Source organism: Myotis yumanensis, unplaced genomic scaffold (assembly GCF_028538775.1).
Source record: "Myotis yumanensis isolate MYYU_CA2020_CCGP unplaced genomic scaffold, mMyoYum1.0.hap1 SCAF_10, whole genome shotgun sequence".
NCBI classification, from domain to species: domain Eukaryota; kingdom Metazoa; phylum Chordata; class Mammalia; order Chiroptera; family Vespertilionidae; genus Myotis; species Myotis yumanensis.
Genome location: NW_027223761.1, coordinates 6273022 through 6300769, shown reverse-complemented (window position 1 = coordinate 6300769; position 27748 = coordinate 6273022). Strand labels below are relative to the sequence as shown.

General features: G+C 53.1%; 4 protein-coding genes across 10 annotated transcripts in view; 1 reads left to right on the top strand and 3 right to left on the bottom strand.

Annotated features, from left to right (window-relative positions):
• The window catches only part of PC (pyruvate carboxylase), a 64194-nt gene extending 51304 nt beyond the window's left edge, over positions 1–12890 (top strand). For all 4 annotated transcript variants that reach the window (XM_070427615.1, XM_070427619.1, XM_070427616.1 and 1 more), the window contains 12 exons: positions 66–248; positions 7838–7982; positions 8347–8436; positions 8520–8741; positions 9156–9312; positions 9881–10121; positions 10255–10504; positions 10963–11207; positions 11290–11469; positions 11545–11793; positions 12036–12176; positions 12254–12890. In XM_070427615.1, the coding sequence (XP_070283716.1) occupies positions 66–248; positions 7838–7982; positions 8347–8436; positions 8520–8741; positions 9156–9312; positions 9881–10121; positions 10255–10504; positions 10963–11207; positions 11290–11469; positions 11545–11793; positions 12036–12176; positions 12254–12502 (2352 nt within the window). In that variant the 3' untranslated portion in view covers positions 12503–12890. The remainder of the gene's footprint in view (positions 1–65; positions 249–7837; positions 7983–8346; positions 8437–8519; positions 8742–9155; positions 9313–9880; positions 10122–10254; positions 10505–10962; positions 11208–11289; positions 11470–11544; positions 11794–12035; positions 12177–12253) is intronic.
• Positions 2710–6753, bottom strand: LRFN4 (leucine rich repeat and fibronectin type III domain containing 4). Of its 3 annotated transcripts, none has more exons than XM_070427612.1 (3): positions 5922–6753; positions 4146–5735; positions 2710–3547 (listed from the first exon to the last, which is right to left on the bottom strand). In XM_070427612.1, the coding sequence occupies exons 2-3, from the start codon at positions 5492–5494 to the stop codon at positions 2986–2988; spliced, it is 1911 nt and encodes a 636-aa protein (XP_070283713.1). In that variant the 5' UTR covers positions 5495–5735; positions 5922–6753; the 3' UTR covers positions 2710–2985. The 3 variants fall into 3 exon arrangements, with proteins under 3 accessions (XP_070283713.1, XP_070283715.1, XP_070283714.1); XM_070427614.1 differs by having other exon boundaries at positions 4146–5504; XM_070427613.1 differs by lacking the exon at positions 5922–6753 and having other exon boundaries at positions 4146–5792.
• Positions 12891–14422: 1532 nt separating the features above from the next.
• On the bottom strand, positions 14423–17650 carry RCE1 (Ras converting CAAX endopeptidase 1). 2 transcript variants are annotated; one of them, XM_070427620.1, is made up of 8 exons: positions 17465–17650; positions 17219–17321; positions 17041–17124; positions 16704–16782; positions 15842–16009; positions 15643–15714; positions 15332–15394; positions 14423–15048 (listed from the first exon to the last, which is right to left on the bottom strand). In XM_070427620.1, exons 1-8 carry the CDS (start codon positions 17647–17649, stop codon positions 14813–14815), a joined length of 990 nt encoding a protein of 329 aa, XP_070283721.1. In that variant the 5' UTR covers position 17650; the 3' UTR covers positions 14423–14812. The 2 variants fall into 2 exon arrangements, with proteins under 2 accessions (XP_070283721.1, XP_070283722.1); XM_070427621.1 differs by lacking the exon at positions 17465–17650 and having other exon boundaries at positions 17041–17120; positions 17219–17299.
• A 189-nt stretch (positions 17651–17839) lies between these two features.
• The window catches only part of TOP6BL (TOP6B like initiator of meiotic double strand breaks), a 54350-nt gene continuing 44441 nt past the window's right edge, over positions 17840–27748 (bottom strand). The window contains exons 13-16 of the mRNA XM_070427622.1: positions 26933–27031; positions 19335–19413; positions 18014–18201; positions 17840–17927 (exon numbers count right to left, since the gene is read on the bottom strand). Of these exons, the coding sequence (XP_070283723.1) occupies positions 17868–17927; positions 18014–18201; positions 19335–19413; positions 26933–27031 (426 nt within the window). The 3' untranslated portion in view covers positions 17840–17867. The remainder of the gene's footprint in view (positions 17928–18013; positions 18202–19334; positions 19414–26932; positions 27032–27748) is intronic.

The following is a 27748-nucleotide window of genomic DNA, read 5'->3' as shown; positions in this document are numbered from 1 at the left end:
GCTGAGGCCGCCTCCTGACTCTGGCTTCTGACCCAGTTCCTGAGCCCACCCTTCCCTCCCCACAGGTGTTCCGGAGCGGAGAGGGCATGGGCATCCGCCTGGATAATGCTTCCGCCTTCCAGGGAGCTGTCATCTCCCCCCACTACGACTCCCTGCTGGTCAAGGTCATCGCCCACGCCAAAGACCACCTCACAGCCGCCACCAAGATGAGCAGAGCCCTGGCTGAGTTCCGAGTCCGAGGCGTGAAGGTGAGAGGCTGCAGGCCCTGTCTCCCTCCGCTCGTTCCCATCCGTCTCCGCCCCTCCTGTCCTGCATGTGGACGCTCCTGGCTGCGCTTGGTCACTGCTGCTGCCGGCCCCTCAGCGTCCCTGGGAGTCGGGAGTAGGCCTTGCTCTGTGGATCCCACATGTCTCCTGCCCCTCCTGGGTGAGATCACCTGGCGCGTGTGTGAGTCCACATTCTCCCTGGCCTCCCTTCTGGAAATCCTGATCCCACATGTAGGGACCTCGGAGCCTGTGTTTTGAGCAGCGTTGGGTGCCTCAGGGACAGCCAAGAAGGGAGGCTGCAGCCGGAGGTGTGAGCACAGGACAGGAGGCGGCTCACCATGGGTGGCCAGGCAAGGGCCCGAAATGCCTGTTGGGCTGTTGGTCGGATCCGTTACCAGAGTCTGTAGCTAGAGATGAGGTGACAGCCACGTGCTGTCCTGAGGTCAGACACTGCCACCAGGACAAGGCTCTGCTGAGCAGATCTCATCGCCTGGTCTCACTGTGAGGGGCGCCCAGACAGCTCCACTCACCCTCTTCTGGGGGCTCCAAGGATGGTCACTCATAGCAGAGGGCCCCCGCCCTGCCTGCTGCGCACGAGGGGAGCAGGGGAGCTGGCTGGGCCCTCCGCTTCGCGTCTCCTCAGCTGCTCCCAGCCCTCCCTGTGGTCCAGGTGGGGTCGGTGTGTGGGCGGTGCTGTCCTCGCAGCCCTGCGTCACTTCTCACCTTTGGGGAAAGCACGTGGCGGGGAAGGGGGCGGCGAGTCTGTGCCTGGCGTCTCCTCAGCTGACAGGAAGCAGGTTCCCCAGGTGCTAGGGGGGGCTCTGCGCTTTTCCGTGAGGTGCTTCCGGGTTCGGGGTCATGGGGCTGTTTCGTGACATCATGTGCCCACTTTCTCACCGAGGGCATGTCCTGGGGCTGCCTCCGGTTCCAGGTGGCCAGTGCACCCCGTGACCCCAGTGGGTGACCCAGCTACCCCATCCCTCACCTGCCTGGGCTGTAGGACCTCCTGTCCTTCAGCCTGGAGGACCCAGTACTGAGAGGCCTGGAGGTGGAGCGGGAAGACCAGGGCCGTGAGAGCCACAAGAAGGCGGGAGGCCAGTGCAGGACGCGGATTTCTGGTTCCTGGGGGCACCAGTGTCTTCAGAGACCTGCACCAAGACCTGGCCACTGGCTCCTGCCACACCTCGAGCCTCCGCCAGCCCTGCACTCGCGGCCCTGCCTCCACTGCCCTGCGCCGCCCTGTCTCTGTCCAGGCCTCGCGGGGCTCACGCTCCCTTCTCTTCTCTGCTGAGAACCTTGTTTCATTTATTTAAACCAGGGTCGCTCTCGGGATACATCCAGGTATGTGTCTGGGCTGGGAGGGCAGGCACGTGTGTGTCACCACTGCGCAACCCACAACTGTGTGAGCTTGGCCTGCACATGTGTGTGCACACACCTTATTATGCCAACTCTTACCAGGCTGCTCATCAGAAACACCATGGGCCTCACACAGAAATGGGCACATACCCCCAGGCCCCAGTGCAGGTCCTGGGTGCCAGCGCCCGCCTTTTGTGGTGGAGCCCGGGCACCTGCACCTTCTTGAAGCATCTGGGTACGCCTGGCGCGGGGTGCAGCAGAACAGGTGCCTGCGAGTATTTGTGTTGGGGGCACTGTTCCTCCCAGCTGACACCAGGAGCAGTGACTGTTGGGATGGCTGGCAGGGCTGTGCCTGGGGCCAGAGGAGGCAAAACAAGGCAGCCTCCGGTGGACTGTGGCTCCTCAGTATGGGGGCTAGCGCAGGGCTTGGCCCGGCAGGCAGGGGGCACCCATGTCCCCGAGGGAGGTTTGACTCAGTCTCTCCAGCCCAGCCCAGAACAAAGCCTGGGGTGTCAGTGGAGCAGCTGGGGGCTGGCTCAGGGCCTGCAGCACTGGCAGGAACCTTCCAGAGGGTTGTGGACAGTGAGATTCCAAACCCGTCCCCATCCCTTTAGGATGACGTGCTACAAACCCCTGGGAGATGGTGAATGAGATGGTCACAGGCGCAGGGACTTTCTTACTAAGCTGTGTAAGCAATGATGCGAGCCCAAGTCCCTGTGCCCTAACGGGCTGTGCCATCTCCCACCTGCTCCTGTGGCCACTCTGTGCCCTATAACACCCCTGCCACCATGAGGACGTCACATCCTGTCCACAGTCTGCCAGGAAGGGTGTGCTCTGTGCTTCCAGCTGCAGGCACAGCAGAGGGCTCAGGCGTCCAGGCCACAGGGCGCCAGGGGCCGGACCTGGGCTCACCCGTTAGAGCCACCAGCCTGAACACTCGGCCCTCAGGTGGAAGAGGAGGCTGAGGGCACCCAGATCCACGTAGGCCACCTCCATGGGACTGGCAGTCCCAGCCCTGTCCTGTCTGTGCCTCCACTGGCCCACATGTCCCCCCTCCCTCCAGCAGGATGACACTAGAGACTAGCACTGAGGTGTCCCCAACAATTTTATTATAAAGAAAAACAAGACTCCCACTTGGTGGCTGCAGCCCCTGCCTTGGTGGCTGTGAGCACCTGTCAGAGGGGCTGACCCCATATTATGCCTGTCAGTGGGCCAGAACCAGGGAAAGGGCCCCCTGTCCTGCCAAGCACAAGGGGCCTGAGGTACCGAGGGTAAAAGGGAGGAACTCCCAGGCAGTGCTGACCCACCCAGGCCAGGTGGCTGCCTGCCCCCCACCCTCCACCCCGGGCTGACTCCCTTCCCATCACACCACGCTCTCTTCCAGCCGTTCTGCACTGCCCCCCATTCCCTGGCACCCTGCCCCAAACAGTCCCCCGTGCACAGAGTGGCTCCGTCGGGCCCAGGCCCCACCTAGGCGCCTGGCATAACCATAGCACCCGCCCGTGTCTCCCAGGTCCAGGGAGCAGCTGCGCTGGGGGCGCGGTGGGGGGCTCCGTGGCCGGTGGGTCTTCGGTGTGGGGCTGGGGCCTCCGTTGGTCTGGGATTGGACGTGGCTGAGCTTCAGGGGGAGGCGGCCATTCCCAGCCCCCCGGCCCCGAACCAGCAAGGCCACAGTGAAGACCAGTAAGGCAGCCACAAGGACACCCCCCACGGCCACAGTCAGGGTCCCGCCCAGCATGTGGGCCTGTGGGGCGTGGCACAGGGGCATGGCCGGCAGCGTTGAGAAGTGGGCACAGCCCAGCAACTTGGTGGACGTGAGGTCAGAAGGCCCAGCGGCAGGTGACAGGGCCAGCAGGCAGAGGTCATAGTCGGCACCAGGGATCAGGTGCTTCAGCAGGAAGTGGTGGCTGGAGGCGGGGATGATCCTGCAGGCAAGGTCTGGAGGTCAGAGCTGGGCCTCGGGGTCCAGGCCCCAGCCCCACCCACAGGGCCTTGCAGCCCCCATCACAGCCCATCCCCACCACCCTGGGTTCCCAGGTCCCAGCTCTGAACACCCTCTTCTCCTGGGACCACAAAGGCCTCATGTGTTCCCACCCACGAGGAGAAACCAAGACAGGCATGCATGTACATGCGTGTGTGTGTGTGTGGCACTAGAAGCAGTGCAGGGGGACAGACAGGTGTGTGCCCTGACACACAGGCCCAGCACAGGCTAAGGACGGGCGGAGAATCACATCACCAGAGATAAGTCGTGTGTGGGGCTGGCCGCGTGCTTAATCACACACCAGCCTGGAGGCTGCCTGTGGCTCAGCCACATGGGAGAGACCTGAGGGGCACTGCCCACCTCCCCCCAGCATTTCCCACCTTTTCTTCCTGGTACCTGACCCTCCCCTCCCCCTAGCTCAAGATCCCCAGGCAGCTCAGAAGCTGAGGAGGGGTGTGTGGAAGCCCCAAGGACAGAGAAGGAGCCAAGAGTGGCCCAGCCCTGGACGGGTAGGGCCGAGGCGCTGCAAGGTGCATCCTCACCGGTAGATGAGGGTCTCATCCTCGCTGCTGTTGTACTGGATTTGGAACATCCACACAGGGTCCGCTGGCCGTCCAGGCCCCCAGCTCACCAACCCTGAGGTGGCCGTCACCTCTGTCACCTGCACCGTTGGCTCAGTCTCTAGTGTCCCCTCGCCCTCCGCAGCAGTGCGGGCTGAGGCAGCGATGTCCGAGGGCCCAGGGCGGCCCCCCTCCGCACTGCCATTCCCACCGTGAGGCAAGGCCAGCACCCGCAGTTCTACCTGGGCTGTGGATTCACCAGCAGGGTTGGTAGCAATGCAGGTGTAGTCCCCTGCGTCCCCAGAGCCCGTCACCCCAATCTCCAGGGTCCCGTTGGGGAAAGCCCAGGTTCGGGAGGAGTTGCCGACCAGCCGGTCATCAGGGCCAACCCAGTGCATGGTGGGTGCAGGGTCCCCGAGGGCCCGGCACCGCAGTGTGGCCCGCTGACCCTCCAGCACCCAGAGGCGCTGTGTGTGGCGGGCGATGAGGGGCGGCTCACAGGAGAACTCGCCCTCGGGCACTGCCCAGAAGTAGCGGCCAGCCAGGCCTGGCGGGGAGGCGCACGTCTCTAGGTCGTCGGGCCGGGCCAACCGCCGCAGCCACAGCAGCTCACAGTTGCAGTGCAGGGGGTTCCCACTGAAGCTCAGCACCAGGGGGGCAGGCGAGGCCTCGGAGTCGCGCCCCCGGGAGAAGAGTGGGTCAGGTGCCAATGTGGCCAGGCGGTTGGAGGTGAGGTCAAGGCGGGAGAGCTGGCTAAGTTGGGCAAAGGCGCCTGGAGGCAGCACGTCAATGACGTTGTGGTCCAGGTTGAGGGTGTGCAGGGCAGGCATGGCACCGATGCCAGCCCAGGGCACCTGCCGCAGGTTGTTGTAGGACAAGTCCAAGTCCTCCAGGCTGTCCAGGAAGTCATCGAAGGCCCCTGGTGCGATGCGGCCCAGCTGATTGCCACTCAGGATAAGGTGCTGCAGGTTGACGGGGCCCCGCAGGCTGCCAGTGCCCAGCTCCACCAGCCTGTTGCCATCCAAGTGCAGGGAGCGCAAGCTCTCCAGGTCCCCAAAGGCGCGGGCCCCGATGCGGGTGATGGCATTGCGGGACAGCGTCAGGTCCACCAGCCCGGTCATGTTGCGGAAGTCTGGTGGCCCCAAAGCCTGGATGAAGTTATCAGCCAGCCGCAGCTCCACTGTCCGCCGGTCCACATTGGGCGGCACGAACAGCAGGCCTCGGTGGGCACAGAGGGTGCTGAGTGACTCGGACAGGTTCTGGCAGACGCAGGGCAGTGGGCAGGCGGCCGCTCCACTGGCCAGCAGCAACAGCAGGAGCGGTGGGGCCATGGTGAGTGCCCTGTGGGGAAGGGCCAAGGCCCAGGCACAGGTGGGGCTGGTGCAGGTGCCCAGGCCCAGTCCCAGGAGCCAGCTTCTGAGCCTGGCCTGGGGGCCGGGGAGAGTCAGTCAAAGGCCCAAGGGGCCCCTAGGGGATGAGGGAAGGCTGGGGCCTGCAGGGCCAGCCTCCTAGAGTACATGTCACATCTCCCAGGCAGTTACGGGGAGTACAGGCTCTGGGACACGGTGAGGCCTGAGGCAGGAAGCAGAGGTGGGCATGAGAGCAGGGAGGATCCCTGAACTTCCTTTCCCTGGCGTCAGCACCCCCACCACCCCGCCATCTCCTCCCCTACCAGGGAAGCCACCCCCAAAATCCCTCCCAGATGCACTTCCCTCCCAAGCCAGACCCCACACTGTGCCCGGAGGAGGGGGTGCTCACCTGGTATCTGTAGTTCAGGGGGCACGGGCCGGCATCCCTGCAGGTCCGGCCGGCCGCGAACTCCAGGCAGCTCTCCCGCGGGGGTAAGGCCTGGGGCTGACCAGCCGTCCCCCGCTCGCCCTCCGGCCCATGGCGCTTGGCCCCGGCCCGCTCAATCGGTTCCAGTACCTTTTCCCCGGCTATGCTCGTGGCGGTGGCGACCAGCAGGCGAGTGCGCGCTAGCGAGCACGCGCGCCGCGGACATTCACATGGAAGGCGGACAGGGAGGGGTGCGCAGGGATCCACCCTGGGCTGGCTCCCGAGGTCACGGGGACACGCGCCCACGGGTGGCCCCAGGTCACAGCCGAGGCCCAGGCCAACTCCGGCCTTCCGCACCGCTCTCTAGTCCTGCCGCAGCGCACTCACCCTGGCACAGGCACGCGCGCCCCCGGACACCCTGGCGCCCGGGCATCCTGCACCGCACGGGCGCCCGCCGCCACTGCTGCTGCTGCTGCTGCTGCTGCGCAAACCGTCACTCTGCAGCCAGACAAAGCGCCAGCTCGTGGGCCCCTTCACCATCTCCCAGAGACAGAGCCGGGAGCCTTTGTTACATGTCGCTGGGCACCCTCCCCAACACACCCACACATGCCCACACATCCACGTCCCGCACCCACAGGCAGGGCCGGGCGCAAACCCGCGCTGTTACTGGGACCCTCGCATTCACAGATACACGCTGAAGGTCACAGCCGTTCTGCATCACCAAGTCACGTGGAGGGTCCCCAACACGCACGGGGCCCTGGAGTGGGGGCTGGGGCGACGCCCCCGCCAGGGCTGCTTCGGGGTGGGGCCGAGGGCTTGGTCTCCCAGCTGGCGCCGCGCCCCGTTGCCTGCCCTTCCCTCCCTCCCTCCCTCTTCCCAGCCTCCCCGCCTGCCCAGCAAGCTAGGGAGCCAACCGGTCTCCGCCTCTGGTCCGATTGGTCGGCGTGGCTAGGTTTCCCAGCAGGCAGGCGGAGGCACGCTGTTTGAAGCTGTGCGTCAATGGTCCTTGCTGGGCCCACAGCCCGCCCCTCCCTCCCCTTTCGGCCCCTGCCGGACCGTTTCCCTAGGTCCTAGGCCCTAGCGGAACGACCTCAGTCCCCTAGGAATCACGTCTGGAGGAAAGGGAAGGGAAGGGGCAGGGGGACCCAGGTTGCCTGAGGACTAGGAGATACCAGGGATGGGGGATTTCCTGGTGGGTGGACCACTACAAAAGACCAGGGTGCTGGACCTGATTCGGACCCCTCCATGCTCCTGCCCAAGCTTGGCTATCAAGGGCTAGGAGCTGGGGTCTCCCCACCCCCAACAGGAGCCCCTTTCTAGGCTAAGCCAAGTTAGTCCCAGGGAGCGTGAACTGTCTACAGCTCAGTGACAGCCCTGAAGACTCCATCCTGCAGGAGCAAAAGAAGCCCCCAGTGGCGACTAGGGAGAAGGGCAAGATGTCTTGGGAACCCAGGAGAGAACGTCCAAGTAGAGCTGTTAGCAAGAGAAGGGTTGGAAAGTGCCCACTGGGTTTACCCACAAAGAGGGACCTTAATGAGAAAAACACTGGGAGGGGGTGTCTGTTGAAGGGAGGAACCTTTTAAGAAGCCTGACTGGGAGGCAGGAGGGTGGCTGCTTCATGCCGCTGTGCTGTGGGAGGTGCTTGTCTTCCTGAGGAAGGAGGAGGTGGGAGTCCGCACTTGCTCTGGGGTGAGCAAGGAGGGAGGAAGTGGGCTCAGGCCCTGCAGCTTAGGGGACCCTGCCAGACGGTGGGTGGGGGTGAGGAGATGGGAAATGCCACTCCACAGGGAGCATGGCATCCTAGGGAACTAGGAAGCTGGCCTTGGTGGCCCCTTCAGCTAGCTTCTTTCCCTGCCATGGCAAATGGTGACACCCTCCCACCCACCTCTGTTCTGCAGACCAACATCCCCTTCCTGCAGAACGTGCTCAACAATCAGCAGTTCCTGGGAGGCACCGTGGACACCCAGTTCATTGACGAGAACCCGGAGCTATTCCAGCTGCGGCCCGCACAGAACCGGGCCCAGAAGCTGCTGTACTACCTCGGTCCGGCCTCAAGACTGCCCTGCTCTCCTCTCCTCTCTGATGCCTTGCTCCTGGCCTCCTGCCCAGAGCTTCCTAGCACCCCTGCCCTCAACCTGGTCCTTCTCCTTTCCTTTGCCTTCCTGGCCAAACTCCTTGCTCATAAACTTATAGACACACACACCCCTTTTTTTTCTATCTGCATGGTCCTCAATCCGTCCTCACTGCCTGGACCCAGGAGGGCCTGGCTTTGGAGAGGACAAGGACCAGCTGGAGGACTGGGGCTCCTGGAGGAATCCCTCCATCCCCAATCCCACATACTCTCACTCCTACCCTCAACTCAGACTCTGCCCAACCTGCCCTGAACCACTGCCCACTCTCTCTACAGGACATGTCATGGTGAATGGCCCGACCACCCCAATCCCAGTTAAGGCCGACCCCAGCTCCACGGACCCCATTGTCCCTGTGGTGCCCATAGGTAAGTGAGATCAATTTTGCCAACTCATGGGGAGACAGAGGATGCCACCTGCAGGATGGGTACTAATGCCTGGTCTGCCCTAGGCCCGCCCCCGGCTGGTTTCAGAGATATCCTGCTTCGAGAGGGGCCTGAGGGCTTTGCTCGAGCTGTGCGGAACCACCAGGGGTTGCTGCTGATGGACACAACCTTCAGGGATGCCCACCAGTCACTGCTGGCCACTCGTGTGCGAACCCATGACCTCAAAAAGATTTCCCCCTATGTTGCCCACAACTTCAGCAAGCTCTTCAGCATAGAGAACTGGGGAGGTAGGCTGGCATATGGTACAGAACCTGACAAGAATTGGGCACCCACAGTGTGGCCAGGCATTGGAGACTCTCAAGAGAAGCTAGAGACATTAACATTGAGAGAACCAGTGAGAACTGAACAAGGCACAGTGTATGTTTGTTCAGCAAACAGTGACTGGTGCCCACTCCCGCCAGGCCTGAGATCAGAGCTGTGGGGAAATGTTGATTATAGTAGAGATTTGGGTAGGGACTGCCGAAGGAAGGACACAGCCTGAACTACCCTGAGACCACTGAAGGGAAAAGTCTGTGAGGGTCTTGGTGGGAGCAGGAGGGATCCCCAAGTAGGGCTGGCATTGGGACCAGAGCATCAGAGCTGCAAGGCGTGGTGGGGTGCCCAGGACATGGGCTGACCTGGGGCTCTCGGTCCCTGTGCAGGAGCCACGTTTGATGTTGCAATGCGCTTCCTGTACGAGTGCCCTTGGCGGCGTCTGCAGGAGCTCCGGGAGCTCATCCCCAACATCCCATTCCAGATGCTGCTGCGGGGGGCCAATGCCGTGGGCTACACCAACTATCCTGACAATGTGGTCTTCAAGTGAGCCTGGGGTGGGTGGGTAGACACTGCATGACGTGGCCCAGCACGTGCCAGGCCACACTGCAACGGCCTGCACTCCCCACAGCAGACTCACAACCAAGACTCCCAGTAGCTGCACCCAGTAAGGCCTGCTATTTGGAAATGTGAAATATAGAATTATAGTTGGAGACCTGGACGGGCTTCTAGATCATGGCACAGTGGAGATCCCAAGCCGGCAGGTGACTTGTCCCAGGCCGTGTGGTGTAGAGCTGGGCTGTTCAGTGCTTTCTCCCTTAGCCTGCCACTCCTTTGCAGAGAATCCCCAGCTAATCCTTTGACCTGGGCACTAGTGTAGGACACCTTTGCTTGGTGCCAGATGCCTCTGGGACAACCCTGCCCAGACCAGGCTTCCCTGGAGGCCTTATCCACAGTGTGGTGCCCACTCCTGCTCTGTGGGGACCATGCCCTCTGCCAGGCCTGACTCTGACTCATTCCCCAGGGCCCATACTGGGCCACGAACCAGAGAAAGATGTGAGGGGTGAAGGAAAAGCAGGATGTGGCTAACCCCTGGACTCTTCTACACACTCAGGTTCTGTGAGGTGGCCAAGGAAAATGGCATGGATGTCTTCCGGGTCTTTGATTCCCTCAACTACCTGCCCAATCTGCTGCTGGGCATGGAGGCAGTGGGCAGTGCCGGTGGTGTGGTAGAAGCTGCCATCTCTTACACTGGTGACGTGGCCGACCCCAGCCGCACCAAATACTCACTGCAGTACTACATGGATTTGGCTGAAGAGCTGGTGCGAGCTGGCACCCACATACTGTGCATTAAGGTGCCTGGGCCCAGCCCACCTACAGCAGTCTCCCCAATTTCCCATCTCCCCTACCTCCTTACCACGTTTCCCAACTCCCCCGTCATGCACACATTGTGCCCACTTCTTACCATCGTTTTCTCCTCTTCCCCAGGACATGGCAGGGCTGCTGAAGCCAGCGGCCTGCACCATGCTGGTCGGCTCTCTCCGGGACCGCTTCCCTGACCTCCCGCTGCATATCCATACCCACGACACGTCAGGGGCAGGTGTGGCAGCCATGCTGGCCTGTGCCCAGGCTGGGGCTGATGTGGTGGACGTGGCATCTGATTCCATGTCAGGGATGACTTCACAGCCCAGTATGGGGGCTCTGGTGGCCTGTACCCGAGGGACTCCCCTGGACACAGGTAGGAACAGCAGCAGCCCATGGCCATTCCCCTCTCAAAGCCATAGCCTCCACCAGTCCCAGTAGCCTGACCTCTTCTAGACCAGTGATGGCGAACCTATGACACGCGTGTCAGAGGTGACACGCGAATTCATTTTTTTGGTTGATTTTTCTTTGTTAAATGGCATTTAAATATATAAAATAAATATCAAAAATATAAGTCTTTGTTTTACTATGGTTGCAAATATCAAAAAATTTCTATGTGACATGGCACCAGAGTGAAGTTAGGGTTTTTCAAAATGCTGACACGCCAAGCCCACAAGGTTCGCCATCCCTGTCCTAGACTCCAAATGTTCTTCCCTGGTCTTGCTGTCTGTCACTCCATTCTGAGTGGGACCTGAGCTGGTCCTGGGGTCCTGGGAGGAGCACCTGGGAGCTTAGCACATTTCCAACCCCTCCCCTGCCTCTGGCTCCCTGCAGGGGTACCCCTGGAGCGCGTGTTTGACTACAGTGAGTACTGGGAGGGGGCCCGGGGACTGTATGCGGCCTTTGACTGCACGGCTACCATGAAGTCTGGCAACTCGGATGTGTATGAGAATGAGATTCCAGGGGGTCAGTACACCAACCTGCACTTCCAGGCACACAGCATGGGGCTCGGCTCCAAGTTCAAGGAAGTCAAGAAGGCCTACGTGGAGGCCAACCAGATGCTAGGTGACCTCATCAAGGTAAGCCAGGCCGTGTCCTTACCTGTGCTTCTGGGCTTCCATAACGTGCCTGGCACTCTGATCCAAGGGCCTGTCTCCTCAGGTGACACCCTCCTCCAAAATCGTGGGGGATCTGGCCCAGTTCATGGTGCAGAACGGGTTAAGCCGGGCAGAGGCCGAGGCCCAAGCAGAAGAGCTGTCCTTCCCCCGCTCTGTGGTGGAGTTCCTGCAGGGCTACATTGGCATCCCCCATGGGGGATTCCCTGAGCCCTTTCGTTCCAAGGTAGGGAAGGCCCAGCACAATGGGAGGTGGGATTGGGTAAGAGAATTAGTTCTGATCCTCTGCTGTGCTCCCCAGGTGTTAAAGGACCTGCCAAGGGTGGAGGGGCGGCCTGGAGCCTCTCTCCCTCCCCTGGATCTGCAGGCACTGGAGAAGGAACTGATAGAGCGGCATGGGGACGAAGTGACCCCAGAGGACGTGCTCTCAGCGGCCATGTACCCCGATGTCTTCACTCAGTTCAAGGACTTCACTTCCACCTTTGGGCCTGTGGATAGCCTCAACACCCGCCTCTTCCTGCAGGGTCCCAAAATTGCAGAGGAGTTTGAGGTCTGTGGCTCTGGCATCTTTGTACACTCCAGCCCGGGAGCCCTGCCCCCCCCCAGCAGGACCCCAGCACATCTAGAGTGCCAGACTGCCTGGCTATCACAAAGTACCCTTAGGAGACCAGGGAGCTAGGCCTTGGTTAGTAAGGAGCTGAGATTCAAGGTGGGGACTTGCCTAGGGCTGTGTTAGGGGGATGCTCTCCCCATACTTGCCCCTTCAGCTGAGCTTCCACATCCTCCCTGCAGGTGGAACTGGAGAGGGGCAAGACACTTCACATCAAAGCCCTGGCCGTAAGTGACCTGAACTGGGCTGGCCAGAGGCAGGTCTTCTTCGAGCTCAATGGGCAGCTGCGGTCCATTCTGGTCAAGGACACTCAGGCCATGAAGGTAAGGCTCCCCCTGTGCCAGCTAGGTGGTGGGGATGGGCAGGGCCTGGTGTTTCATGTCTCCTCTGCCACCTGCAGGAGATGCACTTCCACCCCAAGGCCCTGAAGGATGTGAAGGGCCAGATCGGGGCACCTATGCCTGGGAAGATGATAGACATCAAGGTGGCAGCAGGGGACAAGGTGGTCAAAGGCCAGCCCCTGTGTGTGCTCAGCGCCATGAAGATGGAGACTGTGGTGACCTCACCCATGGAAGGCACTGTCCGCAAGGTCCATGTAACCACAGACATGACACTGGAAGGTGATGACCTTATCCTGGAAATTGAGTGATCTTGCCTGACTTGCAACCGGGCCATCCCCAGCCCAAGCCTTTTATAGACGCTGTGCTGCCAGGGCAGGCCCAGGCCAGCCAGTGCCTGAGTGCAAGAAGGCTTGGCCCGGGAGCTCCTGGCCTCAGCTGCTTATCGCAGGAGACAATGCCTGCGGTGGCCCATCCCCCTTCTCCAGCCATCTGTCCTTTCCCTGTTGGTGGACAGCAGCTCACATATTCACCTCTTGCCAAATGAGGGTCCTATCCTTGCTGGAGACTAGAGGTGGTGGCACAGGTGGGCCTAGGATTCTAGAGAGCAGATTTGGGGGGTCCTACCTTGGAAAGGGGGTTAGGAACCTGGGCCCCAGGTCTTGAGAACTTTGCTCAATAAAACTTTCACCTGCCCTCCATCATGGGTCCTTTGCAGCCCACCCCACATGCCATTCACAGAGGGAAGAGCTGCCCCTTTGACTCCCCAGGCAAGCTGTATCTTCTTCCTTGAAGGGTAGTGAGGATAGCAGTAGTGGCCTTGATTTAAGCTACTACTGAGTACCTACTGTATACACACCCCCAAATTCCTGAGAGCTTGGGTGGGTGGAGGAAGTGGCTCAGGTAATCAACCTTTCCCCGTTTTATGGACACAGATGGAGTCATAGGAAGGACCCCACAGCTAGTAAGAGGCAGAGGGTTCAAACCTAGGCTGCTAGTAAACTTGCTTCCCAACCAACTGCTTTACATTCTAAACCCTGGGCCAACCTCGCACCCCATTCTTTTAGGACTGGATGCAAACAGGCACCAGTTCTGGGAAGCAGGCGAGACCCTCAGTATAGGAACCTCCAGGTATGAGAATTTTGGTGGGAGGCTGGGAGCACTCGATGGAGATTCTTGGGATCTAATCCAGGCCATCCCCCATTATTAGCTCTCAGGAGAATCCTATCCTGAGCCCGTTCCCCACCAGCAGGGTGAAACAGTAACCCTGCCTGCACCACTGTACTGCTGCCACTGCATAGGGAGGTGAGGATGGTGGGGGTGGGGAGACAGTTCCTGAGAAGGAATAAGAGGAAGAGGAGGGGCAGAGCCTAGATACCCTGATTCCCAGGGATCCATCCTAGCACCCTGCCAGCTCAGTGCTCCCAGGGTATTATAACCTAATCTTTGGCGTGGGCCTGGGCTTCCTCCTCTTTGGTCTCCAAGATCCCAAAGGTACCCTCTGAACAGGTCTATGCTCACCCCTTCTGCCTCCAACAGCTGCTGCACAGAGCTCTCCACAAGGTAGGTGTGTGACAGCCACAGCCAGCTTGAGGGCGCCATGAGTAGTGACTGCACACCTGTTTCCTTTCCTTCCACCACCAGCCTCAGAGAATGGGACTCAGAACACCCTCCTAGAGTCTGGAATGGGACCTGAAAACCATTCTAAAAATAAGAGGAAGAGCAGGTTCTAAGAACCTTGAGTTACAGCACTCTCTTCAAGGCCTTTGTTACGGGTTCCTCCAGGGACAGACAAGCAGCATGGTGACAGAGATCCAAGATAGAGACAACTAGAACAGCCTCTACTTCCATGTAATCTGAACTGGTTCTTCTAACGTTTTGGGTCTAGTTGCTCTTACATAATTCGAGGCTGGTAGACTTTGGGGAGATCCTGGTGGAGGTGACACTCCCCCCGCTCAGGAGACACAAGTTGGAGGCTCTATCACTGGGGTCAGGGTGCTGGGTTCCACTTCCTGGTGGCCAAGTCACAGGCCCTAAAATGAGTGGGCCCACACCTGGTACCTACAGTCCCAGATCCACCTCTGCTAGGACTTGGAGCCTCACTCAGAAGGAAGCTACGAGACCCAAGTCAGACAGAGGCCCCCATCCTGTCCCCCTACTGCAGGGAACTGTCCCTACCAGGCATACTCCCAAGACTCCAAACAGACTAATTCCCAAAGGTCCAAGGCCATGTTACCCAAGTTAAATCTCTTTAATATCCCAATACAAAGTCCTGATGCAAAAAGACAGTGAGAAAACCCTGGGAAGTTGGGGGGAGAGGAGTTTCTGTAAATTCTATCCCTCAGCAGCTTTTCAGGGACAGAGGAGCTGAGAAGCAGCAGTCCACAGTGAGGGAGGGAGTGCACAGCTCCTGGGGCCTGCTCCTCCCCTTTCAAGAGGGGCTGCACCCTTTGGCTATCTGCTCCTTTCTCTTGGTCCCTGGGATTTAACTAGCTCTGGCTTCAATCCCCTACAAAAATTCCTGAGATCTCGGGACCCCAGCCAGCTCCTCCCCTGCAGTACCCCTTGATGGGGAGGGGCTGAGGAGCCCATGAGAGTTCATAGGTGTACAGGAGCATGGGTCAGGAGCACAGGGGAGCCTCTGAGTCCCCTGCTTGCTCCAAAAGCACACAAAGGGGAAGACTGCCGTAGAGCTTCGGGTCCGTAAGGGGCTGAAGTAGAAGCAGGAAGAGTCCTACACCCAGGGCATAGCCTGCCAGCAGGGGCCGCCTCTGTGGATGCTCCAGGGCTGCACATACAGCAGGGAAGCCCATGTAATTGCAGAAGGAGTGGCAGAGAACTGGCCCAATCAGGTGTCCTGGGAAAGGGAGACAGAACAGCTCTAGAGTAGACCCACCACCTCTTCAGGTAATTACCCTCATCCCCTGGAACAGGAGATCAGTGTCCCACCTGTCCACCCACACACCATGGCCTCTGCTTGCTTCCACCTCTCAAACCTCACCAGGCTGAGGGCCCTGCCTTAGCCTGTCTCAAGGACTATGGTTAAAAAAAAAATTGCTCATAAACACAGTTTTCCCATTCTCCCACCTACTCCTGTGGGCCCTTGAACACCTGGGCATCGTGAGGGATTGGGGACCAACCTGTACGGATGAAGAGGAAAGCAGTGTAGGCACCAAAGACAGCTGTGTAGGAGAACTGGAACGCTGGAAACAGGGAGGCCATGAGTGACCACACCTGCATGCCCTTCCTATCCCAGCACTGTACACCCACCAGCCAGAGTTCCCCTTCCCCTGCCCCAGCACCTACAGCTGTCCTCTACACCCCCAATCCTGACCCCTCCAATATTATAGCTCTCTGTTCCCAATTCTTTCATAGTAGCTAATTTAGGGACACCCTCACACACCCCGCCCCCCAATCCAGGATTACCCCAGGCACGCTCTCTAGGACTCACCTGCAGACAAGAAGATGCTCCCCACACTGCTCTGACGGAATCGAAGCTGCTCAAAAATGTGGTGAAAATGGGCTAGGAAGAAGGTGAGAACCACATCACATTGCTCTCAGCCTGCCCTCTCTATGCCCTACCGTTGCCCCAAGCCCCATTCTCAGCTCTCATGCTAGGAACATCTCAGAGGACCAGGTTGCACACTCACCAACTCCAAAGAACAGTGGGCAGGTGAACACGGCAGGGCCCAGGCCTGTACACGGTGCTAACATGGGCAGCATGCAGGCCCGAAACACTAGCTCCTCTGTAAGGGGCGCAATCACTTGGTTCCGAAGCCAACGCATATCCATGAGGCAGCGGGCCCAGGAGCGAGGGGCTAGGGAGGGGATTCAAGACAAGCAATGAGTGGCTAGCTATTGAAGAGAGACCCTAGAGCAGCGGTTCTCAACCTGTGGGTCGCGACCCCTTTGGCGGTCGAACGACCCTTTCACAGGGGTCGCCTAAGACCATCCTGCATATCAGATATTTACATTACGATTCATAACAGTACCAACACTACAGTTATGAAGTATCAACGAAAACAACTTTATGGTTGGGTCACAACTTGAGGAACTGTATTTAAAGGGCCAGAAGGTTGAGAACCACTACCCTAGAGGCCTCCCACAATCTTTTCCTGGCCAAACTCAGGTTAGGCATGCATACTCAGAACATACAAGGGTCCAGCTTTGTTTATCAGCATAAGACAATGTCTCAAGAAGACAACGGGAAGGCCATTAGTAGCTGAGGTAGGATATCTGGAAACATCAAAATCTGCCAAGACTAACTCTGCTTAGAGAAGACGAAGGTTAGGGGAAATAGAAATGCTCTCTAGTTGACACCAAATACACTTTTAGGGGTCCCTAGGAGGATCCCTAAACATCAGGAACCAACGCTTAAAGGACACCTGCTATATGTTCCCATCTTACTGGTGAGGAAATATAAAACATCTCACATCTCATGTTCAGGTCCCATCATGATTCCCTCTGTCCTGGACTGCCTGCTTACTTTTTCCCTCAGCCCTGAGGACTCACCTAAGACAACCTTTAACCCATCTGCCAGGTCACGGGGGCAATCCATTGAGAGCTGCATCAGTGGGCCCAGAAAAAGGATCTGGAGACACAAAAACAGGAGCAATCAAATGAAAGGCTTCAACTATAATCCACTGCTTTTGCCCAGAAAAGGCCTCAAGTTTCCTATTCTCAGCCGGGATTTCCCCACCAATGCATACCCGAGGGCCTCGAGCCATCTCACAATTCCTGTCTCCCATCAGGCACATACTGGACACAAGCAGGATAAGTAAAAAAGGTCACAGAAAGGAGCGTCATGCTAATACAAAGAACAGAGGAGGAAAGGTAATGGAGGACTCACCATGGTCAGCAGCAGGGGCAGCAGTGCTGCTGGGAAAATGCCCTCCAGCCTGAAGCCCATCAGCGTGAGCAGGGATGTGCCTGGCTGAGCCACAGGAAAGGAAGCATCAGTCTTGCTCCCTCCCCCAAAGACCCCTGCGATCTCTCCCCTGTTGCCCTCTGCCCCGCCTCCTTTGCACCTGGATGCCTGTGAGTTCCCTCCAGAGTAGCACGCAGAGGGGCGAGAGACTGGACACCACTAGGACACTGGTGAAGCGCCGCTTGATGACGGCAGGGTGGTCCCTACGGAGGGGGCATTAAGTTCAGGGGCCCAAAGTCGCCCTCCGACAGCGCAGCCCCGCCCTCAGTTCGCCCCAAGCTCCGCCCGCAGCCCGCAGCCCCGCCTGGTGGAGGCGCGGGTTCCGCCTCGCGCGCAGCCCCCGCACCTGGGCAGCTCGCTCTTCCAGACATAGAGGCTGCCCACATAGGAGCAGGCGAGGCTGAGACAGGAGAACACAGACACCCAGCAGCACAACCCGGGGCCCGGACCTCCCAGAGCCGCCGACTCGGGCTGCCGCTCGGGTCGCGACACCGACAGCAGACGCAACCCGTCCCCGCCCAGCGCCGCCATCGCGCCCGGACCGCGGCGCGCAACAGTGACGCCACCGGCTGTCTCGGCCCGCGCCTGCGGGAAGCTCTGGTTACGTCATCCGGCGGCGCGGGTCCTCGGCCCCGCCCTCGACACTGAAACAAACCCAGAGCTCACGGAGCAGGTTTATTGAACAACAGACTACACGTGTCCTCAACATCTGCCAAGCCGAGGCGGAGGCGCGGGGGAGAGGGCTTGGCTCAGGGGCTGGGACTCAGCCACTCGGACAGGTTGGAGACTTCCTGCAGCCACAGTGCGTCCTGCGAGAGGAAGCGGGGCTCGGAGTGAGGACGTCTGGGTAGCGGCCGGGTCCCCGCCCTCCCTTGCGCAGCCCTCGCCTCATTACCTCCGGGCCGTTCCCGGGGTCCGCCCTGCTTCCACTAGGAGTCATGGAGGCCGCGGGGGGCTCCCCACGCCGCAGAGGAGGCTCTGACGGACTCGGGGCCCTGGCAGAGGGGAAAGCCCATGTTCCCTCCAGGACCTGGTGGAGGCTGCCCTTCTTAAACTTCTTGTTGGCTACTTGCCCGCTGGTCCCTAGGAGAAAACACACACTCATCCCTTGGCCCTGTGCTGGCAAAGGCCCTTGGGGGAAACCCGGGGGGAAGGGAGGAGCTGGGCCCAGCTCTCAGCTCTCCCACCTCAGAGCTGTTCCTTCAGTTCCTGTCCTGATCAAAACCCAGCAGTCCCAGGCCTTCAGGTACAGGCTGAGGCTGCAGAATGGTATCACGTCTCTCTATTCCGCCTCCGTTAAGCCTGAGAAGGGGCGTGTGGATTGTACCAAGCCCTCACTTGATCACTGCACAGATTCTTCGTGGAGTTTGCACTTTCCAGCTCCTCCCTCCCTGCCAAGCTGATTCTCCTGCCCGAAATCTGACCTCACTTCTCTCAGTGTATTGGGCAGTGCCAATAGGCAGCCTTCCTATTAATTGATTCACTTGTGCAAATTTAAAGCACTGTTTTGTCCTACAATGCATCCCCATTAGAGACAGATGAGCCAGGTTGCCTGGGTTTGATTTCTGGCTCTGCCATTTACGAGCTGTGTGACCTCGGGTAGGTTTATTAACACCTGGGCCTCAATTTCCTCATCTGTAAAATGAGAAAATAATAGTACCTATACCTAGGTATTATTTTGAGAAGAGCATTTATACATTTTAAAAATTCAGAACAGTGCCTGGCACCTGCATCATACAGGTTCAGGCACCAGTGTCTATGGTTATTTCCAGGCATTTACATGTATTCATCCCTGGCCCTGCAGTATGATCACCATCACATCACATACACTGACACCTCCCCATAACACATCAAAGTTAAGGTGGTGTCTGCACCCAGGAGCAGCCTCCAGAGCCCCAAACAGATTGGTAAACAAAACTAAGGAGTTATAGTATCAATACTAATAATCAAGAAAAGACATGAACAAACTGGATTCAGGGCCCCACCCCATCATGCACATCTATAACTACACAAGCTAGGAGAACTTGCTAGTCCTATCATATCAGCTTTTGAGATGGAATGCCTTCTACTGCCCCAGAACACCCATAGTAGTGGTGGGAGCCAACCAAATCCCAGGAGGAAACTGCTATGGTGAAAGGTGCAGTTTGAAGGCCTTGAAGTTATGCTTTTTACTTCCCAGCTTTGATCCAGAGTTGACTAAAAAGCTGAAACCTTACCTGCATGGAGCTCCGGGCTGCTGTTCTCATGTGCACCCTCTGTGCTCTCCTCTGTATCATTTTTCTCTGGGTGCAGTTGCTTAAAAAATTAGAAGTCCTAAGTTAGTTTTGCAGAAGGCTCATGTGAATCCTCCTACCCACCTCCAACTTCCAAGGTTTCCTTTTGTTAGAGCCTTTGCAGCTTACTCCAGCATTTCCTTACTCCTCTGAACTCTGGTCACTCACCTACCGTCTGCCCCACTTCTCAGGCTCTGTAGTAGCTACTGTATGCCCCTGTTCATTATTTTTATATGTCGATGTCCATTTTTCTCTGTCATAAACTCCTTGAAAGGTAAGGTTCATCATGCTTACATTTCTTTATATCTAGCATAGTACCTTGCACAGGGTAAATGCTCAAAAAATATGACTGACCACAGGGCACGTTTTATTTTTATTTTATTTTATTTTTTTTTAAATATATTTTATTGATTTTTTACAGAGAGGAAAGGAGAGAGATAGAGAGTTAGAAACATCGATGAGAGAGAAACATCGATCAGCCGCCTCCTGCACACTCCCTACTGGGGATGTGCCCGCAACCCAGGTACATGCCCTTGACCGGAATCGAACCTGGGACCCTTCAGTCCGCAGGCCGACGCTCCATCCACTGAGCCAAACCGGTTTCGGCGACTGACCACAGGGCACGTTTTATAGTCCTCAGTAGCCTTTAAAAGCCCTGCCACATTTGGTTCAATGTCAACATAAGAATGGAAAAAATATTTGCAAATCATATCTGATAAGGAATTTGTATCAAGAATAAAGAACTCATATAACTCAGCAATAAAACAACAAATAATCCAATTAAAAAATGGTTTGACAAAGGAATTGAATGACATTTCTCCAGAGATACATATGCCCAATGTGCACATGAAAAGATGATTAACATCATTAGTCATTATAGAAATGTAAAAACCATTATTAGATACTTTATAACCATTATAATGATGATAATAATAGTAGACAATAACAAGTATTGGTGAGGATATGGAAAAATTGTAACCATTATATAGTATTGGTGGGAAAGTAAAATGATGCAGCCGGTTTGGAAAATAGTTTGGAAGTTCCTCAAAAAGTTAGATACAGAGTTATGACCCAGCAATTTTACTAGATATATACCCAAGAGAATTACAAACATATCCACACAAAAAATGTTCGTAGCAGCATTATTCGTAATAGCCAAAAAGTGGAAATAACACAAATGTTCACCAACTGATAAAGGGAGGAATAAAATGTCGCACTTAACCACGGCTTCATTTTCTGTGGTTTCAGTTACCCATGGGCAACCTCAGTCCAAAAATATTAAATGGAAAATTCCATAAATAAGCAATTCATAAATTTTAAATTGCACACCATTCTGAGTAGTGTGATGAAAACTCATGTTGTCCCACTCCATCCCACTTAGGACATGAACCCTCCCTTTGTCCAGCATATCCACACTGTAGACACTCCCTGCATGTTAATAGCCATCTTGGTTATCAGATTGACTGTTGGTGTATCACAGTGCTTGTGTAAAAACATTAATTTATTTAAATGAAAAGGTATGCATGCATAGGGAAAAACATAGTATATATAGGGTTTGGTACTATTTACAGTTTCATGCATCCACTGGGAGTCTTGGAATGTATCCCCTGCAGATAAGGGGGGACTACTATACATCCATACAATGAAATATTATCTCTATATATAAAAGCCTAAGCGGCCATTTGACAGTTCGACCGGTAGGTATGACGTGCACTGACCACCAGGGGGCAGACGCTCTGACTGGTAGGTTAGCTTGCTGCTGGGATCCGGCCAATTGGAGCTGGACAAGAGGGGCCGAACACATCCTGGATGAATCCAGGCCGGGGGACCCCACTGGTGCAAGAATCCACGCATTGGGCCTCTAGTCCAACCAACCATAAAAAGGAATGAAGTACTGTTGCATGTTATAACATGGATGAATATTAAAAACATTATGCTAAGTGAAAGAAGCCAGATACAAAAGACCACTTACTGTATGTTCCATTTATATAAAATGCCCAGTACAGGCAAATCCATAGTGATGGAAAGTAGAATAGTGGTTACCAAGGAATGGGAGTAGGAGAATTTGGTACTGGCTGCAAATCAGGTACAGGTTTTCTTTTTAGCATGATGGAGATATTCTTGAATTTAGTGGTGATGGTTGCACAAATAGTAAATATACTTAAAACCACTGAATTGTACAATTTAAAATGGTAAAATTTGTGGAACATGAATTATAATGGATTAAAAATAAATATTATATCATACTGTTTACTAAAATAAGTTTCCATTTCTAAGTAATTATATTCCAGGGAACATAGAAGGGGTAAAGATGGCCCCAAAGATGTGAAAAAAGAAATAGCATTAGGAAAATTTCCAAATATTGTCCCCATCCCCCACGTTTTTTCTTCTTTGAGATAAAGTTTATTCTTTTATTTCACTCTAGCCTAGAAAAATCTCATATAATAGATAAACCTCCTATCTTGATATTGGTCTATAAGGAAATACCCACATTCAGATATAAAGCACTGAGGCTCAGAGGAGCCTTGTGTACCCTTCATCAGCAGGTTCCCCAGATAAGACGGGCGTAGCTATCCTTGGATACACCTCCTTGGATTTAACACCCTGAGACATTTAGTTTTGCTCTCCCCTCCACCCCACCCCAAATTACAATACTTTTCCTTAGAAAGCTGCCTTCCTGTTATTGATCCTACTTGAGTTTCAGTTTTCAGTTCCTACATACATCTGTGACACGAAGCCCTGGAGTACTATCTTACTGACTGCTTCACAGCCCACTGTCTGCTGTTTCAATACCCAAGCTGAAAATCTCCATTCCTGGCATAACCTTTCCCTGCATATATTCTAGAAAACTCTAAAAATATAGTCTCTCATTTCTTCCATCCTCCATAAGCTATATAATGGCCACAGATGGTGTTATTCTTTACCACTCCAGAGGTCAGCACGTCTACTTTACCTGTTTAGAAATGGAAACTGAGGGACTGGTTGGTCTAGAGCAGTGGTTCTCAACCTTCCTAATGCCGCGACCCTTTAATACAGCTCCTCATGTTGTGGTGACCCCCAACCATAAAATTATTTTCGTTGCTACTTCATAACTGTAATTTTGCTACTGTTATGAATCGTAATGTAAATATCTGATATGCAGGATGTATATTCATTGTTACAAATTGAACATAATTAAAGCTTAGTGATTAATCACAAAAACAATATGTAATTATATATGTGTTTTCTGATGGCCTTAGGGTTGTTGGACTCCCAAAGGGGTCGCGACCCACAGGTTGAGAACCGCTGGTCTAGAGATAAAAGAATTTGACCTATTATCATTGATCTTGTAATTTTTAGCTAAGCCACTGGGTGCCACTCTTGTGCCATTAAAAAGTTATCACTAGCCCTAGCCAGTTTGGCTCCGTGGATAGAGAGTTGGCCTGCAGACTGAAGGGTCCCAGGTTCGATTCCAGTCAAGGGCATGTACCCAGGTTGCAGGCATTGGTCAGGGCTCATGTGGGAGGCAACCAGTCGATGTGTTTCTCTCATATCCATGTTTCTGTCTCTCCCCCTTTCTTCTACTCTCTAAAAATCAATGGAAAAATATCCTCTGGTGAGGATTAACAACAATAACAACCACAGAAGTTATCACTAAGTGGCCATTATCAGAGGAAAACAGTAACAATCTTAGTGGAGAAGCATGAATTCTACTCAATGCCTCTGATTACTCATCTTCACTGGGCTTCTGATCCAGTCCTATGAGGTAACAATGTTACTAAGCTTCAGAGCCAGGAGACCTCTGTAAAAATCCAACCCTTGCCATTTACTGACTGTGATTCTGGGCAAATTAGAAAATTTCTCTAACCATTTTCTTCATCTATAAAATGGAAAAACCACAACCTACCTCACAGGATCTTTGTGGAAATTAAAGTGTAAATCTTGGCACAGAATCATGAACCTTAGGTTCACTAGCCATCTGCCACGTTAATTGGGCTATGAATGGCCCTGAAGCTATGAGTCATCACTATAGCAACAGAATGGGACCAAAGAGGTCAGATTATTTCCTTTTGAGATCTCACTAGGATATAGGAGAGGCCCAAGCAAAAGGATGTCACAGCCTTAAATACTTCTAGGTCCTGCCCATCTATCCCAGGTGCTATGATAATAGCACATGCCTTAGCCTGACCTATCCCTAGAAATCTGAAGATATGGATAGCTATATTAAATTGAATAGTGGCCCATCAAAAGAGATCTCTAAGTCTTACTGCCACACACCCCTGCCCCCCCCCCCTCCCGCCTCCAACCAGTGAATATGACCTTATTTGTAAAAAGGGTCTTTGCAGATTAAGGACCTCAAGATAAGACCATGGTGGAGTCAGAGTGGCCCTAAATCCAATGACAGGAAGTCAGAGGGGAATCTGCGAGACAAAAGGGAAAGGGCATGTGAAGATGGAGACAGATAATTGGAGTGATGAGCCAAAGATCATCTGGAGCCAACAGAAACTAGTAGGAGCGAGGAAGGATTCTCCCCTAGAGTGTTTGGAGGGGGGATGGCCCTGCTAACACCTTGATTTCAGACTTCTGGACTCCAGAACTGAGATAATGAAGTTCTGTTGTTTTTAAAACACCAAGTTTATGGTAACTTGTTACAGCGACCATAGGAAACTGATACAATGGACATTCACTTTTATTTGTTCAAGTTGTGAGAAGCAGCTTTCCAAGTTGGAGGGAAACCAGCAAGAGCATTTGCAGTGAACCAATGGAATGGAACACTGATACACTCCTAGGAGGTGCTTCCTAGAAGGCACATAGAGCCATGGAAAAGGTGTGGTAAAGGGAGCACTTGCGGAGGTTTCATTGCAACCCTTAGGTGCCTGGGCATCTCAACTTCCTCATCCAACCAGGCAAACAGAAGTAGGAGAGGGAGAGAAAGAAGAGCAGAAGTGCTAAAGGTCCTGTTATTCTCTTAAAAACTGTCTGTAATTTTTAAAAACAAGTTTGAGACATACTAGTAACTTGCATATATACAACAAACTACATACATAAAGTATACAATTTAATAAGTTTTGACATATGTACATACTTGTGAAACCATCACCATAATCAAGATAATGAACATAATCATCTCCCTCAAAAGTTTCTTCTGCCCTTAAAAATGACTCCCTCCAACTCCTATACTTTCCATCTTCAAGCAACCACTGATCTGTAACTATAGCTTAGTTGGCATTTTATAGGGTTTTACATAAAAATAATATTATGTACTCTTGTATTTCTAGGTTTTAAAAAAGTTCAGTATGGCAGTTTTTTTTACTCATACTTTAGATCCATGCTATTTTGTGTATCAACAGTCCATTTCTTTTATTGCTGAGTAGTAATCCCTTGAATTGATATACCACAATTGTTTATCCATTTACCTGTCGACACCGGGTTGTTTTGTTTCTGGCTATTAGAAATATGTCAGAGATGCCATGAACATTAATGTGTAAGTTTTTGTGTGGACATATGCTTTCATTTCTTTTGGGTAAATACCTAGGAGAATAGCTGGGTTGTATGCCAAACTGTTCTCTAAAGTGGTTGTACCATTTTTAATTCCTACAAATAGGGTATATGAATTCCAGGTCCTCACATCCTTGTCAACACCTGGTATGGCAGCCTTTTTACTCCAGGTGGGTGTGAAATGGTATCTTATTGTGGTTTTGATTTGTATTTCCCTAATGACTAATGACTAATGACTAATGACGTTGAGCATCTTTCTCATATGTTTATTTGCTGTTTCTCTTCTTTTGTGAAATGTGTGTTCAAATCTTTTGCCCATTTAAAAAATTGGGTTGTTTTCTTATTGAGTTTTGAGAGTTTATAAATATTCTGAATACTGTGGTAATGTTTTGAACTACATAACATGTTCACTCTTTCCTCCATCTTCCTGAACATATGGAATACAATTATAATAATAACTGCTTCAATGTCTTTGTCTACTAATTATATTTTCTCTCTCAGTTCTGGAAAACTTCTAATTGAATAGTTGGTTGACCAACTGAGTTTTCTCTTCATTGTGGGTTGTATTTCCTGTTCCTTACCATGCCTGTTAATTTTTTTTATTGGATGCAAGGCACTGTGACTATTACCTTGATGGATGCTGGTATTTTTGTATTCCTATAAATATTTTTGAACTTTGTTTTGTGATGCCACCGAATTCCTTGGAAACACTTGATCCTTTTAGGTCTTGCTTCTGTTTTTAAGCTCTTTAAGGCAGGACCAGAGGAGTGTTTATTGTAGGTTTAACTTCCTCCATTCCTGAGACAAGACCTTTCTTAGGGTTCCACCTGATGCTCTATAAATTATAAGCTTTCCTCTCTGGTTTATGGGAATAGTAACTAGTCCTATCCCTGTGTGAGCTCTTCATATTGTTCCCTCTACTCCTTCTAGATGGTTCTTTACCTGGATAGTTTCTCCACATGAATGAGCAGATCAGTACTCAATTGAATACCAGAGGGGGAGCCTCTATATCTCTAGATTTCTCTCTCAGTGAAGCTCCCTCTTCTCTGGTACTCTGCCCTGAAAACTCTAGCTGCCTTGGCATCCTTGAATTCCCAACACCATCTATTCAACTCAAGGAGATGACTGGATTCCCTCTCCCTGCTCCACGGCCTCTGTAGTTTCTGTAGGCAGTATGCTAGGGCAATAACAGGGCTCACTGCATTTGTTTTTCATCTCTCAGGAATGACTAGCCCACTCATTGTCTGATACCCAGTATCTTAAAAAACACTGTTTCAGATGTTGTGTCCAGATTTTTTGCTATTTCAGGCAGGAGGGTAAATCTGGTCCCCGTTACTCCATCTTGGCCTGAAGTTACTGTATAGTAATTTCACCCATAATCTTTTTTATTTACTCATCTTATATTTTAGCTCCAGAAAATTCAAACCTACTGATTGGAGCCAAGAGAGCTAGAAGAATGGACTTCAGTTGGAACACTACCACTAGCAACACCTGAAATTGAGATACACAATTTCCTAGCTATAATTTCTCTTCACTCAATAGAGGAGCCTGTCACAAAACCAGGTGACCTTCTTGAGGGTAGGGACCCCAATGCAACACTATATCTTCAGCATCCAAAAAGGTGAATAGATAAAAGTATGTGTTTGATTAGGCAAAACTAAACATAAAAATTCTATCATATCATCACCATTATGAGTAGCGATGTGCTTAGCAGTCTACATACATACATTATTTTACCCAAATCTCACAACAATCACTTTGGGTATGCATCAGAACACTTTACTGATAAAGAAACTGAGGTTTATAAAGGTTAAATAGGTTCCATAATACTACACAACTGGTGAGTGACAGAAACAGAAATCGAGCAACATCTAACCATGCTCTTAACCTCTATGTAATACTACATTCTATGAAGTTTTTCTAAACCACAGGTTTCCTTGCTGAAAAGCTAACCTCAGATTATGTTATCTAAGGCACCTGTACCTATCCACCCTGTATACAGGGCTCTCATACATTGATATGGAACATTTCCACCAAAGAACTGATTATTACTTTACAATTACCTGCTTCACCTCACATGAACAGTGGTGAAGAACTTGGTGCTGGGTGACTTCATAAAATGATTTGTGCAGTTTGGTCCCAAACTCCTGTGTGTCAGCTGCCTAAAATGTGTCAGAGATAGAATGTGTTAAGTTCCAGTATTGGCACCCAAAAAAGAAGTACCCACAGGAAGTTTATATGGAAAGGGGACAAGACAAATAGGAAGGCAAACCACAGACACTGCTCACGTCATGTTAGGAGTTTTGTTAGTTCCTGTGGGCACAGGAGAAGTAGAAAGAAGGCCTGAAATACTTGGCATTAAACAGGTAGTAGTGGTTCCTATATTTCTTCCAATTTCTGTTACCTAACCAAGGCCTTTCAAACAAGGTGCTTTTTCCCCTCCTATCTCTGTAAGACATAAATATCCCATGGATCCATCTGTTTGTGAATGGGTTTTGTAAACTGCTTCCCTCTAAAAGAAGTTCCAAGAGAGCAAAAGTTCCACTGAACAACTAAGGCTGGTATAAGGACTTTTCCTTAGGTAAGTCTTTTAGGGAGGAAATAAACAAAATAATACATTGCATTAAGGAGTGGGTAACAGCCTCTACCTTTTAGTATAAAAAATTGTAGGATGTCAGAAGTAAAGGGGACCAGAATAATCACCTAATGCAACACACTACATGTACAGATGAGAAAACAGAAATTCAAAAAGCGGTGACCAACCCAAGATCTCACATCTAGTTAGTACCAAAGTTAGGGATGACATAAGATGGCCAGTAGAGTGTTCTTTTCACTCCCCCTATACTGTCCACATGACCCAGAAAGTTGAAACTATGATA